The sequence below is a fragment of the Lactuca sativa genome, chromosome 8, assembly GCF_002870075.4.
Source record: "Lactuca sativa cultivar Salinas chromosome 8, Lsat_Salinas_v11, whole genome shotgun sequence".
Classification (NCBI taxonomy): domain Eukaryota; kingdom Viridiplantae; phylum Streptophyta; class Magnoliopsida; order Asterales; family Asteraceae; genus Lactuca; species Lactuca sativa.
This window is the reverse complement of record NC_056630.2, coordinates 138,328,033-138,342,420: the sequence shown is the minus strand read 5'-3', so window position 1 is coordinate 138,342,420 and position 14,388 is coordinate 138,328,033. Positions and strand designations below refer to the sequence as shown.

Genomic DNA, 14,388 nt, shown 5'->3' with positions numbered 1-14,388 from the left:
ATTAATATAAAAAAACATAACTTTATAAGTAAAAGTAAATATATTCTTTTAATATTGAAATTTAGTTTATATATGATTACACTTTAGGTTTGATATTTATTTAATCTTATTAACCAACTTATAATTATTATTAGAAAGAAACTGAAAAGTCATGGGAGTTTCAAATGAATGTGGTGAAAGAAAAATTGTTTCCTTTATAATATAGTATGATATATATATATATATATATATATATATATATATATATATATATATATATATATAGAGAGAGAGAGAGAGAGAGTGAGTGAGAGAGAGTGAGAGTTAGGTTCATATATAAACCTTAATTATTGTGTGAATGTGTGAACCAATGAGAATTTAGAAAAATAATAAATGATTACTAAAACAAATAACAGTTAATTTTGGAAGTTTACATATGATTATTTTACTAACCAAAAAATGAAGTCGTGTATTTTCCTTAAATAATGGTTTTGGTTACAAACTTTGTATCTTGATCCGCTTTTTGAATTTGACGATTTTGATTCCAAAAGTCCAACACAGACCAAAATTTTCCAGAGCAAAGTTACAGGTCAAAAAAGAAAGACTATGTGAGAACAATTATTCTTCAAAATGAAAATTTAGAAAACGGGTAAATCAATCTCCAAGAAAAGTGACCTGAAAAGTTAAATTTCAAAACAATTAATTTGTATTCTTAAAGAATGCACACATTTAATATACAAAATCAACCAAAAAACATAAAAGTGTTCTTAGAGAATTTTCAATATGCAGAATTTATTATATCATATTCTTAAAGAATGCACATACAATACTTTAAGAGGGTTGTTTTATTGTATTTTTCTTTACGAATGTATTCTATTATTTTTCAAAATCTTATATTATTCTTCAAGAATTTGTCCAATTGTATTTAATTTTTTAGTCTTCACGAAAGACTTTTTTTTTAATAATGTAACTATTATTCTTAAAGAATAAGATATATCAACTTATAATGTATTACTTATTCTTCCAGAATGAGAATGATAAGAATAAAGTTGAATTACATCATTCGAGACGTTTAAATCGATCTTTAATAAAAACGTATTTTTTCATAATGATAATGATAAGAATAAAAACTGAATTTTCAAAGCATTTAAAAATATTAATTTGTATTTTTTTTTAAATTGAGTTTTTTAGTAATTAATGTGACTTAGTTGCCTAAAATATATGTAATTTTCATTTATTTCTCTTAATTAAATATCTTAGTTTTCTCTACAATTAATTAAGAGTAATTATAGAATAATTGTTAGTCCATGTTAATACCATCTTCCTTACAATCACATCTCTTCATTATTTTTAATCTAATGGTTATAATTTTGTCATACATTCACACAATAATTGTGATTCATATATATATATATATATATATATATATATATATATATATATATATATATATATATATATATATATATTGTTAATCATGTTAAATAAATAGTTTGTAACCTTTTATTTTTGGTTCTTTTTCTAATTTTTAATACTCGTATATCATTACTTTGTTATTTTTTATTAATAAATAAATGGAAAAATAATATCAAGTACTTGAAAAGATTTACATTAGTTTGTAGGAGGTAATGAATAAAATTTTAAATTAATACGATAAAAAATAATTATTTATTTTGAACCAAATTTTTTGGCTAGATATACATCACTAGTTTGAACGGCCAGGTTGTTTAGGATCATATCCAAGCTGGTTTTTGTTTGTCTGAGTTTTGTTATGTATCGCCTAAGTCGAGGCCAGTATAAAGTTCAAATGTGTGCACTTAACTACTTAAATGATCCGTATGAACGGGTTGTAGTAGTAGTAGTATCATGAGCTGAAGAAGGATGGTTTTGGTTAAAAGTTAAAACATAATCATGATTTCAAAATTCACTATAATTCTCCATCAACTTAATAAATTATAAGAATGCTTTGGTCTTTTTTCTTAAAATATATAACTGAGTTTCGTAGTATTACAATAGAGAATCTACATAGAGAATTTATGTATATAAAAGAAATTAATGACTAAAATAGACATGTATACATGCCGATTTCATACATCCTGAATGGACCAGCTCATCGGGTTGGAAGGGTTTGTTTTTTAATCCATTTGTGGAAAAATGATGGGCTTTTCATACATCCTTGGACCTTGGCCTACAATAAACTATAAGTTTTTTTATCTGCTCTCAATAAATATCAATCGGATCATAAAACGGGTCGGAATCAGGCATACCGATTACCGCATACTCGCATAGTACCCAAATTTTATTTCCTTCTTGCTTCTGATCAACTGTTCCACTACACCATCACAGATTACTTGAATTCAGCTGGAAATCTGCAATTAGGTTAGTTTTTTCAGAATCTGATGCTCTTCTGTTATCGTTGATTGAAATCTTGGCGCATTCGATTACTAGTCTGCTTTGATCGAGCCGGAAATTATGTAGTGGTGGTCAGTTGTTACTTTCTTGCTATCTTATGCTACGTATAGGAAATCGTTGAAGAATGTCTGAAGTTCCTTCGTTGATCAATTTATGCATAGGCGCAATTAAAGATGCAATCCTTGAAGGTGAGTTCTTAGGATGAAGTTGTTTGTGGTTATGGTAGTCGTAAACATTTTCTTTGAGGATTCGATTGGATGCCACTTAGTTAGGGTTAATTAAGGTTGCATGTTTTGTTTTACATTTCTGCTTGCATGGGTGTTTCCATCTGCAAATTAAGATAGAACAGTGGTAGTATTTGGGAATAATTAGAAGTTAAGGTTTGATTTTGGTTCAAAATTGAATTGCTTGATTGTAGGTGTGAAACATCTAATTGATCAATTTTGCTTCTTTTTTTTGTTTGTGAAGAAAATGGCAATTTACCTTTTGTTTACAAACTTCCTGCGGAATTGTTTGATCAGCTCTTACCGAACTTACCTCCTCTTGCACTGCAGAATCTACAGGAAGCCATGTTTGTTCCTCTATCTTTGATCTCTCTCTAAGTCTTTTTTTGTTGTTGTTGATATGTTGTGTGTGTGGACATAGATATGTTCTTATACACAATTTCCATGAGCATTACTCGCAACCACTTATTGTTTTCATCTTTACAAACACTGATATTTCATGTCATGATATCAACCTGATGCACATAGGCTTTTTGCTATCTTTGCAGACCATCGGTTAGCTCTACTGATCAGGGTTTTGTTGATGATTCCTTAAAACCTTCAAGAAAACGGAAAAGGTTTTATAACAAGTCCTTTGGTTGAAAACATATAATTTGAATTTTGAACAGCAAAGCAGCATATGAGCTGTAAACATTTCTTTGCAGATTTGATAACTTTGATATAGCATGGAAAGCCCTATATGAATCAAGATGGTCAGATGTTCAGAAGTTCACACTGGATTCCTTACCAGAAGATGTTGAACAGAATGAATCAACCACCAACTGGCAGCAGATTTACTGGGAAAGACATCTGCAAAAGTATGCAACCTGTTTGAATACACAATCTTCACATAGTGGAGATATATATATATTTTTTTTTTGATATTCAATCATATCCTCTGAGTTTAACTGACATCTTAACAGTTGCCTTGATGCAGTAGCTGAGATGGTTTCCATCACTTTGTTTGATGGCTTTCTTGGTGAAGTTGAAATTTCAGGTGAATTTCTACTGGCTTTTGTTTACTTCTGTAAAGAACATCACATCACATCACACACAATTTTTTGTTTCTGTAGATGCATTGTTAAAGTCTATTACATACGAGAGGCATCTGAGCATGCCAAAAAGCTATCTAAAATTAGAATATCATTGTGAAAGATTTGGTCTATATGCCAGGTAAAAGAAAACCTTGTCCTCTCTTCTTTCTGCAATTTAATGTGAGATTTTGACCTTTACTTGTTCAAATGCAGATGTTTGAGACTTCGTAATGTCCATTGTGTTGCAGAAATTGGTGTAAGTTACACAGCTACAATCTACAAGTCACATTTTTTTCTTGTATTATTTATTGATTTTGCTTTTGTGTAACAGCATTTATTAAGGAAAAGTCGGTTGGAATATTTGGAAACACACTGGATCAAGTCAAAGGAGCAGGTAATAAGTATTTCTTGATGGTTTTACTTTTACAGCTACTTTAGTTTCTTCCATTAATAAAAGATTAAGTTTTTGTTTTTCAGGTTGCTGGACTCTGTAAACTTCTGGAGCAAAACAATGACACTCTGTCAACAGTTGAATTTCTCAATTGCAAGCTTCCTGCATCTCTTGTCACTGCAATTTGTGATTCACTATGCGTGAAGGGATTTGAATCAAATGTGATTAAAAATTTCTCAATTAAAAGATCAAGCTTTCTTGACAGCTCATATTTTCCATTACCTCTTGGTTTGGAATCATTATTATCAGCAGCAAGGTGTGTTTGTGTGTTATCCATGATTTAACTCCATTTTGGTAGTTATTTAGTTATACTGATATCATAAATAATTAAATATCATCTCTGACTTGTTAAAAAAAATGTTTTTTTGAACAGTGGTTTGACTAAATTGAGCCTCTCTGATAGTCACATATGGTGGAAAACTGCAAAAATGTTGTTTGATACCCTTCTTGACACTGAATCCGGTTTGCAAGTTTTGGATCTCTCAGAAAACTGTGTGAGTAATTTTAGTGTAAAACTTTTTATTTTTATAATATATGAATAAATTTAAATTACATTCTCAACATTTCAGATTGCGGGTTGGCTTTCCCATTTCAAATGGGGATCACCTAACTGTATCAAACCACATATAAAAATCAACAAATCCCTCCCCTCATTACGTGTACTCAATCTCAGGTTTTTTCTTTTAACCTTTCTGGAGTATTTATTATTTAATTTAATATTTATATTTTTTTTGCATGATTTTGACATTTGCCTATTTGCAGAAGCTGCAATTTACAAAAATCCGATGTAGATTGCCTTAAAAATGTGATGACTTATATGCCAAACCTAGAGGTTTTAAATCTAAGCGAAAATCAATTACAAGATGAAGGGATCAAGTCAGTAGCTTTTTCATTCCCTATATAAATATAAGTAACTTTTAGGATCAAATCAGGTAATATATTTATAACATTTTTCATCTTTTGTATATATTTTAGAGTCTTGATTCCATGTTTGGTTGAAAAATCCAAGTGTCCTACTCCCCTTGCTGAGCTGTACTTGGAACACTGTGAGCTTTCGTGTATGGGAGCAAGTCAACTTATAAAATTTCTTGAATCATTAAAAACCCCTCTAAAATCTCTATCGCTTGGATATAATTATCTTAGCAGGTTTGCTTCTCTCTCTTTCTTTTTTTATATATTTTTATTTTTAAATATTTCTGTTGTTGAACAAACTTTTTCCTCACAGCAACTTCGGCCCATTTTTGGGGAAATTCTTGCTTTCGGGTATCCGAGAGATTGATATTAAAGGAATCGGATTAGGTTCTGGTTTTTCAGACGCACAACAAGAAATTACAAAAGAGATAAGTCTTGTTCGCATCAATATAAGGTTTTTACTTTTCTTTTATATATATATAACTACATTATATACATATTGTTATTATAATGTATTAAAAAAAATTGTTTATTATTTTTTCATAGCGATAATTCGGGTGGAGTGGGAACAGCGAATCTTTTGTCAAAGTTGATTTCAGAGGCTCCAAATCTTGTTTCAATCAATGCAAGTGATAATTGGATACCAATTGAGTCATTTCCAGCTATATGCTCATGCTTGAAAGCCTCAAAAGGTGAACTACTCTTTTTTTTTTCTTTTTAAAAAAGTAGGTTGCTATTTTTGGAAATAATGTGTGGTATATGTTTGTTTATGATGTTTAGGGAAACTTGAGCATTTAGACTTGAGGCAGAATCCATTGTGCAACAAACCAAATATTGCTTCTCTGCTAGCTGAATTTCAAGTAAATGGAAAACCGGATATTTTAGTTTCACCACCCTTTTCAAATGTGCTTTATGACAACGATCCATAACTCTGCGGAAAATCAACATATGTATAATAATATAATATAATATGTAACTACTAAGTAATGAATTTATTTAATATATAGACTAATAGTATGATGTATAAAGCCTTTATATAATAATAACTTATTACCACAGTTTTAATTTGCTTTTGAGGGTAGTTTTTGCTGTTGTTTTCATTTCATGTGGGTGGGCCCTGGTTTTAAGCTTTTGATAAAAGTGTTTTTTTTTTTTTTTTTTTGAGTTGAACTAACTAACTAGCCAGGCTGTAAAGATTACCTCGTTTTTATGTAATTATTATTATACAAATAAAGGAGTGTACATCCAAAAGAGGAACTTCTCTTATTTGTCACTTTCTTGAAGAAACATTTGTTACAGTTGTCATGTAAAATCAATTAAATATTTTTGTTTTTAACAAAAAGAGAAGGAAGTAATTATTTTGTGTAGATGTGATTGATTTGTTAGGGGGGTATTTTGCATAGGAATGTATGGGTTTTTGTAGGTCGGATTGATTTGTTATAGGATTTGATGACAAGGACATGATAAAATAATCTTTTTTTTTTAAATAAAGATGGGTTGGTGGTTTGGCTTTGTCATCAAGTTATACCTTATCTTTTTATTTTTGTCTATCATCTTTTTGGAACATTTGTTATGATTTATTTCACAAATGATATTATTCTTTCACAGAAAAGGGAAAACTAACAAATGATTTTGAAATTGTATCCTATATGTATCTTTTCTAATTGTTGGTTGATAATTCGTGGAGTTTTAAGCTTTTGTAAGCTCAATGAAGTATTACTAGAAAAGTGATAAGGTATGTATATATGTATTCTTATCAAATTTGCCAAAAAAAAAAATTCAATAGCATAATTATTTTCATTAGCATATATTTAACAAAAGTTTTACTACATAATTTTAACAAAAGATATTGGTTTGTAGGGGTGAGCATAGTGCGGTTCGGTGCGGTTTTTGGCTAAAACCGAACCAAAAACCGCAACTTCAGGTTTTTGAAGTTTAGAAAATGCACCGTTCGGTTTTTATGCGGTTTTTTCTTTCGGTTTTTTGCGGTTCGGTTTTTTCTTTGCAGTTTTTTGTCAGGTTTTTTTTTATTTGGTTTTTGTTTTGTCTTTTTACTAAAACTCAGGTAACTCAACGAGTTACTTTGACTAGGATGAGAAGTCTTAATCATTTTTTGAGAAACTTTATGTAGAGATGAGGAGCGCCAAATTTTTCATCCCCAGCAATCTGCAACTCCTCAAATATTATATTTGAGTTAAAACCCGTAGACTTTTGACTCTCTTATATGACTGTGAGAATGGTGAAAGTTTTATCTCAAATGCGATGAATGATACTCTTATAAAGCTGGAAAATTAAAGCCCAAATGATATCTTGGAGATGAACCAATACCATCACTTCTTGGTTTGAAATCAAATAATATAACCACTCATCTAATATGTTTCTAATACTTAAATATAATACAAATTAAATATAATATTTGTTTCACAGGTAAATATGATAATAACAATTAATTTATTCATAAAAATAATACTATCATCACTAGTACTCTTAATATTAAAATGTTAAAAAATATAATAACATTATTTGTTCTTGTAAATATCACTATATGTATGTTTAAAAATATACAATCACTCTGATAAGATAGATATTTATATTTATAGAAATTTTAATTGTCATAAGTTCTTCGTTCTTACAAATATCAACACTTAATATATATATATATATATATATATATATATATATATATATATATATATATATATATATATATATATTCGGTGTGGTTCGGTTTTTTGCAGTATTTGCAAGACTAAAAACCGCACCGCACCGAACATTTTCGACTTTTACAAAACTAAAAACCGCACCCTCGGTTTTTATTTCGGTTTCGGTTTATGCGGTTTTTTCGGTTTTTTGGATTTGCGGTTCGGTTTTTGCTCACCCTAATGGTCTGGTTTCTCCATAAAAATGGAAAAAGAAAAATCAAGGTGCTAATGCTACATCGTTTAGGCCATTTTTGATCACTTAACTTTTGGTTTTGTGCTTATTTTGTCACTTAACTCTTTTTAAGTTTTAAAAGGTCATCAAACTTTTGACTTTGCATTTATTTAGTCACTTAACTTTTGGTTTGATCATTTAACTTTTAGATTTGTGCTCATTTAGTCACCTAACTTTTAAAATTGTGTTCATTTAGCCACTAAACTTTTGAAAAAATTTAAAAGTTTAGTGACTAAATAAGCATAATTTTAACAATTTTAAAAGTTAGGTGACTAAATGTGACCAAACTAAAAGTTAAGTGACTAAATGAGTACAAAAACAAAAGTTTGATGACCTTTTAAAACTTTAAAAGAGTTAAGTGACCAAATAAACACAAAACCAAAAATTAAATGACCTAAACCCAATCTTATAATATAAGTTTTTCAATTTCTGTTAGAAGAAAATGATAAAGTTAGGAAAAAGTTACCAAAAGTTTAACTACTTAAATTATAATTTAAGTTTTTCAATATCGGTTAGAAGAAAATGATAAAATGATAAAGTTAGAAAAAGTTTAACTGCTTAAATTATAATTTAAGTTTTTCGATCTTAGAAAAAAGTAATATATATTTTATTTTTCTCACTTAAACTGTTCTTGTTGTAATTTTTTTGTTGTACAACTTGGTTTTTTTTTAGAAAAATACATTTATTTATCATATGTAATATAGTAAAAAGGAAATGATATTTAGTGTCATGTCATCAATATTTTAATTATACAAAAATGAACTTTCTTACAAAATATATATTAGTTAAAAATTGATAAATATGATCATGTTAAAGTTAAACCATGTATGAAATAAATGACTTAAAAGTTAATAAATTATATTTGCGGATGTATATAGTATATGGTTATTAATATAGCATTTTATATTTTTAATTAATATATTTTGTAAAGAGTTAATCAGTAAAATGGCAAAAAGAAAATGTATATGTGATATTATCATATTAGAAGATAACTACGTTCACAACATGACTATAGTTTGAAGAAAAATATCGTATTCTCAGTTTCTCACGTGAATATAATTTAACTTATTTTTCACCAAATTTATCAAATTAACAGAATAGTTTAGTTAACGTTTTTTTTTCTTTCGAACAATGAATTGCATCACTATCAAATAAAATAAGCTCTTCAACATATTTCATCTACATTGATACCAAAAAAAACAAAAAAAACAAATAAAAACTGTAAGTGTTATATAGTTTTCTTCACAAATCAATGTCATGTTTATATGACAACTACAGATTATTGTATTTTGTCAATACTTTGACGGTTTATACAACCAAAGCATACAATTAACTGCAATTTTGATTTTAATCTTTTTACGGTCTTGCTTTTTACTTATACAATTACTTAATAAATATATACATGTTTCACACAATTATGTTTAGCAAATTTTACAAGTTAAGTAATTGTTAAACTTATAAAATAGAGTTTCGCAGACCAAATGGATTTGGCCAAACATTAACACATGACTTTGTTTATTGTTTATTAGTGATGAGAGATGGCCAACAAGCACTTAAAATTTATAACGTATGTGTAAGATCTTAAGGGGGAAAAAAAGAGGAAACCAAAGACCTTGAATAGCTTAATCAATCCTTAACAATGCAAGAGAAAGGCCATCAACCAACTCTTATCTTATTGCTTTAACTTAATTCACCATGTAGATGTGCCTTTGTTAAATATTACTCGAAACCAGTGGCAAATTTAGGGGTTCCCGAGATGGTTGGTGCAACCTTTTAAATTTTGCAGCATAGTGATTTTTTGGAAAATTTTCCGACTTAATGTAAATTTTCCACTGTACAACCCCTGAGATTTTTTTTTCATGCATCGGCCACTGCTTGAAACCAATACCAAATCAATATCAAGCCAACATGAAAACGAATAACAAATAACATTGTTAGATGCATTTTATGCACCTATTTAGTATGTTTATTTCATAACTTTGTATTGTATTTAGGCTTAGAATCATGTATTTTACATGTTTTCGAGACATTTCATGGTACTATTTTCACCCGTACACGTTTATGATTTTTCATGGATTTTTGGAGGTGGAATCTTGATGGGGATGATGATCGGTAGTTAGGGGCAAATTTTCATGATTTTTGGAGCAAGGATGCATGAGTTGCGGAAATTAAAGAAACCAATCACAGACTGTTACATGGACGTGTTTTTTAACACATGGAATAATCACGGTCGTGTTTTTAGAAGATTGGAACACGAAGAAGCCGTTTACGTGTCCGTGTTTTTTATGCCTGAAAATAAACACGGTCGTGTTTTCCCTAACATAGGCCATTTTTAGCAACGAACTTTCAAGACTCTCCCCAACATAGCAATGTAATTTAGGAATAAACACAGTTGTGTTTTATCACTATGTTAATTTACACAGTCATGTAATTGAGAACATGGGTTATTTGGTCGTTTCTAATTTTCGCTAAAAAGAGGAGTTGAACTCATTTTCTGGGATGTCGAGTTTTAAAGTTTTGATGGGCGATTTCTGGAGGATTCTCATGCTTGATTAACACTTAGAAACTATTTTAATTCATTTTTTTAAGTTTGATTCGTACTTTCATTACATGTTAGACTTTGTTCATGAGTTAGTCATGTATCAAGTGACCAGAACCAAGCATAACCTAATCAGGTCATCCTATCACTGACCGATCAGTACTAGCATGTAAGTCTATAGGCTCATATAATAGGCATAAAAAGGCATCTTTCCTACCATTCTATCATGTAAATTGAGCAGATCCTTATCCCTAACTAGCATGTGATTCACAAATTCACAGATCAAATCATAACATATAACATGTATGGGTATTTTGGGAAAACTTATTTGAGCTCGGTTGATTGCATGCACCGCACCCTGTATGTAACGCCCGCAGATCCGGGCTAGTCAATTTAGAGGCAATAAGGGTCGAAAACGACTTTTCGACAAAAAGATTATTTAGAATAAACAATCTTAACCAAGTTGTAGAAGATGTCACATGGTTTCCGTACATATACAGAACGCCGAAATCCGAGTTATAACGAAGAAGTTATGACCCGTCGAAGTTTCGCGTCGGAACCGGCACGGCGCTGGGAAGCGTAAATAGTAAATTTATGATAGAGCGAGATTTAGATTTAGCGCTCTAAACGAAAGTCGTAGAATATGTTAAACTAAGAACTTCGATAAAAAGAACGCCCAAATCTGACTTTGTATGAAGAAGTTACGATTTTTCGAAGTTTCGGATTAGCAGTGTACAGTCCGAAATTCGAATATTAGATCGAGCGATTTTTAGCCGACACAACCTAAACGAGAATTGAAGATCTCATTATTAGTAGCGTAACAATAAAAAGACAGACGAAAATGGACATCGGATGAAGAAGTTATGAGATTATAACGGACCAATCCTGTCCCGGCCTGTTAAAAATATAACTTTAAAAATAAATTCAAAATTAGCCGAAGGAGTCTAAACAAAAGTTGTAGAGTGCGTCTCCACCTACGCATGGATATAAAGAACGTCAAAAACGGAGTTCGTATGAACGAGTTACAAATTATAATAGCATATTTACGTATTAAAATAAAGTATAAATCATATATACGTACACGTATATATACATATGTATATATCATTAGAAAGGTATCGACGATGCGGTCATTATAAGACTAATGTTGAGTTCTTTCGACATTAGTTTAGTACAAATATCTTTAAATTTATTTAAAATAGTATTATAAAGGGGTGTTTAGTTGTTTATACAACTATAAGGTCATTAAGTAATTATGGGGGTAGTTTTTGTAAATTCAATTACTATAAATAAGAGGCTTGGGCTCTCATATTTCTTTCACCATTCTCTTGATTCAAGAGTCTTTCTCTCCTTATCCCCCGAGCATTTCGGTCCCTCGTGATTCGACTTCTCTTTCTGTAGTTTTAGTATAGTAAGGTGAGCGCTGAAGCGCTGCACGAATCTTTCTTAGAAAGATTCAGCGACGAAGTTCTGCCCCTACAGAGCCCGACTCCTAGCTAAAATCCCCTTGTAAGTAAGTTATGCTTACCCTATTTTAAATATAGTTTATATTTAAAATTAGTATTGTTATTATAAATTTATAATAAATATTTGAGCTATTATTATGACTTATATAAGTGTCGTTATAATATCTTTTTAACTACTCGCGGTACGGGGAATCTGGTTTAAAGGGCTGCATAGGGTTGTTGGATTTCAGAAGTGCTATATGCCAAAATGGTCCTGCCCTCCGGTGTTTTATGTCTGACCCCTGTCTGTACATAGTGGTTGGAAAGTATTGTTTAAACGCTTATATAATAATAATAATAAGACTAATAATTAGTCACGGTAAATATTAGACTAAAATCTAGTGGTAATAATACTAGGTTTCGTCGAAGGAAATTATTTTAAAGTAAACGAAGCGTTTTCCGAGTACCGAGTCACCACCTTCTCAAGTGAGTGCATAGTTACTTTCATCTTACACATAGATATGAAGTATTTTATATAAACTACGTGCTATGTGTGCATATTATCTGAATACTTGCTGTCTATGCTGGTTGAACGTTTTATACATGTTTTAAAGGACTTAAACTGTATACGTATTTTATATATACGAAAATGTTGGGTATGAGATGGGTAGATGAATGATGAGAGATAGAAGATGACGTGAGTATACATTGGCAGCTACAGACTTAGTGCCTACGGGACAAACACCGGTAGCTATGGACTTAGTACCTTTTAGACGTTGGTAGCTATGGATTTAGTACATGTAGGAATTGGTAGCTATGGACTTAGTACCTGTTGAACATTGGTAGCTATGGACTTAGTACCTATTAGATAAAGACTGGTAGCTATGGATTTAGTACCCGATGAATAGACTATAGCAGCTATGGAATTAGTGCTTTATGAACGAACATTGGCAGCTATGGATTTAGTGCCAGTCCCATAACCCTGGAAGTAAGGGACTTCGGAATAAACGAATGCAGGATAGATGACTCTTAGGTTAAATCCTTAAAGAGTAAAAAAGATAATGGGGATGGGTAATTGGGTTGATTGTTTGATTGAACATAATAATTATATTATTGTGGGTTGAAAACCCTATGTACTCACCAGGTTTCCCAACCTGACCCACTCAGTTTATGTATATCACAGGTGACGAAGTGAAGTGACATTACACTGAGAGATTTAAAAGAGATGTAGATCACTAGTGTAAATCATTGTAAGTCTGTTTATGTTTATGTTTCGGTATTAACGATGACATCCCAAACATTTTAAAATGAAATAAATACGTTTCTTCGAAAATGTTTTAATAACGTATTTACCATGTTTTTCTGGGAACAAATTCCGCAACCTTTTTATAAAATGAAGTACTCTGATTTTTATAAAGCATAAACAAAAATCGGTCTTTTCGGGCCGTGATTTTGGGGATGTCACAGTTGGTATCAGAGCATTAGTTTAAGCGAACCAGGAATATGGATTTATTTCTAGACTTAAACTTAGAATGCTAAGCGATGATTGTGAGGTGTGAGCACTAGCTTATTTTAGGAATCGTGCCTAAAATGCTTTTATGTGCTAAATGCTTTGTGCATGATATGTTGTTAATTGTTCGGATCTATGGTCTGTTGTCGACCGGATCTGGAAACCTTATGTGTTTAGGATTCTAAACGTACGACTACGGTATTAGAACTAGCATGTAAATGTTTCGGAGTGATAAGGATGATTTAAACGTCAAGTAAAGGTCTAAATTCACCTTATTCGGTGTATAGATCGAGATGGTAAGGACCCGTAGCGGAAACGTAAATGCAAATGGGAACAGGAACCAACCCCCAGTGGTTCAGCAAATACCTGTTGTAGAAGAAGTTGCGCCTGAGCCAGTCACCATGGCTGGAGTTCAAGCCATGATTCGGGCTATGTTGGCTGAACAAAGGGAAGAAATGAGACGGATGTTGAATAGGGACGAACCTACTATGCCCATTGAGCAACCCGAACTGATTCCCGAGCAATCTGAGGAAGGGAACTACAGCCGCCAAGTGAGTCAAGTTGGGACTCAAGGTGAGCAAAGGGATGGCCCAGAAGGGAGAAACAACAAGGATGGGCGGATGTACAAGAACTTCTTGGGTGCGAAACCACCAAGCCTCTCAGGAAGCCCAAAGCCGGTTGAGGTTATGGATTGGATCTCTGAGATGGAGATGGTGTTTGAGAGCTGCAGCTGTAATGAGAAACAGAAGACTGTCTTTGCAGTAAGACAGCTGAAAACTGGAGTCTTGAGCTGGTGGAAGCTATTGGCAGATACGATGCCACGAGGAGAAGCCTTAACGATGTCGTGGGAAGAGTTTTTGGAACAGTTGAAAATGCAGTACTGCTCGGAGGTAGATCTGATAGACCTAA

At 31.4% G+C, this 14,388-nt stretch overlaps 1 protein-coding gene across 4 annotated transcripts; it reads left to right on the top strand.

The window, feature by feature from the left end:
- The first annotated feature begins 2,229 nt into the window (after positions 1-2,229).
- LOC111907684 (uncharacterized) lies at positions 2,230-6,109 on the top strand. Of its 4 annotated transcripts, XM_023903499.3 has the most exons (17): positions 2,230-2,358; positions 2,502-2,579; positions 2,860-2,962; positions 3,164-3,232; positions 3,320-3,472; positions 3,578-3,651; positions 3,728-3,827; positions 3,902-3,944; positions 4,020-4,082; positions 4,166-4,395; positions 4,513-4,633; positions 4,709-4,812; positions 4,902-5,015; positions 5,115-5,285; positions 5,365-5,505; positions 5,598-5,743; positions 5,832-6,109. In XM_023903499.3, exons 2-17 carry the CDS (start codon positions 2,516-2,518, stop codon positions 5,978-5,980), a joined length of 1,845 nt encoding a protein of 614 aa, XP_023759267.1. In that variant the 5' UTR covers positions 2,230-2,358; positions 2,502-2,515; the 3' UTR covers positions 5,981-6,109. The 4 variants fall into 4 exon arrangements, with proteins under 4 accessions (XP_023759267.1, XP_023759266.1, XP_023759269.1 ...); XM_023903498.2 differs by having other exon boundaries at positions 2,246-2,579; XM_023903501.2 differs by lacking the exon at positions 2,860-2,962 and having other exon boundaries at positions 2,246-2,579; positions 3,592-3,651.
- Positions 6,110-14,388: the final 8,279 nt, after the last annotated feature.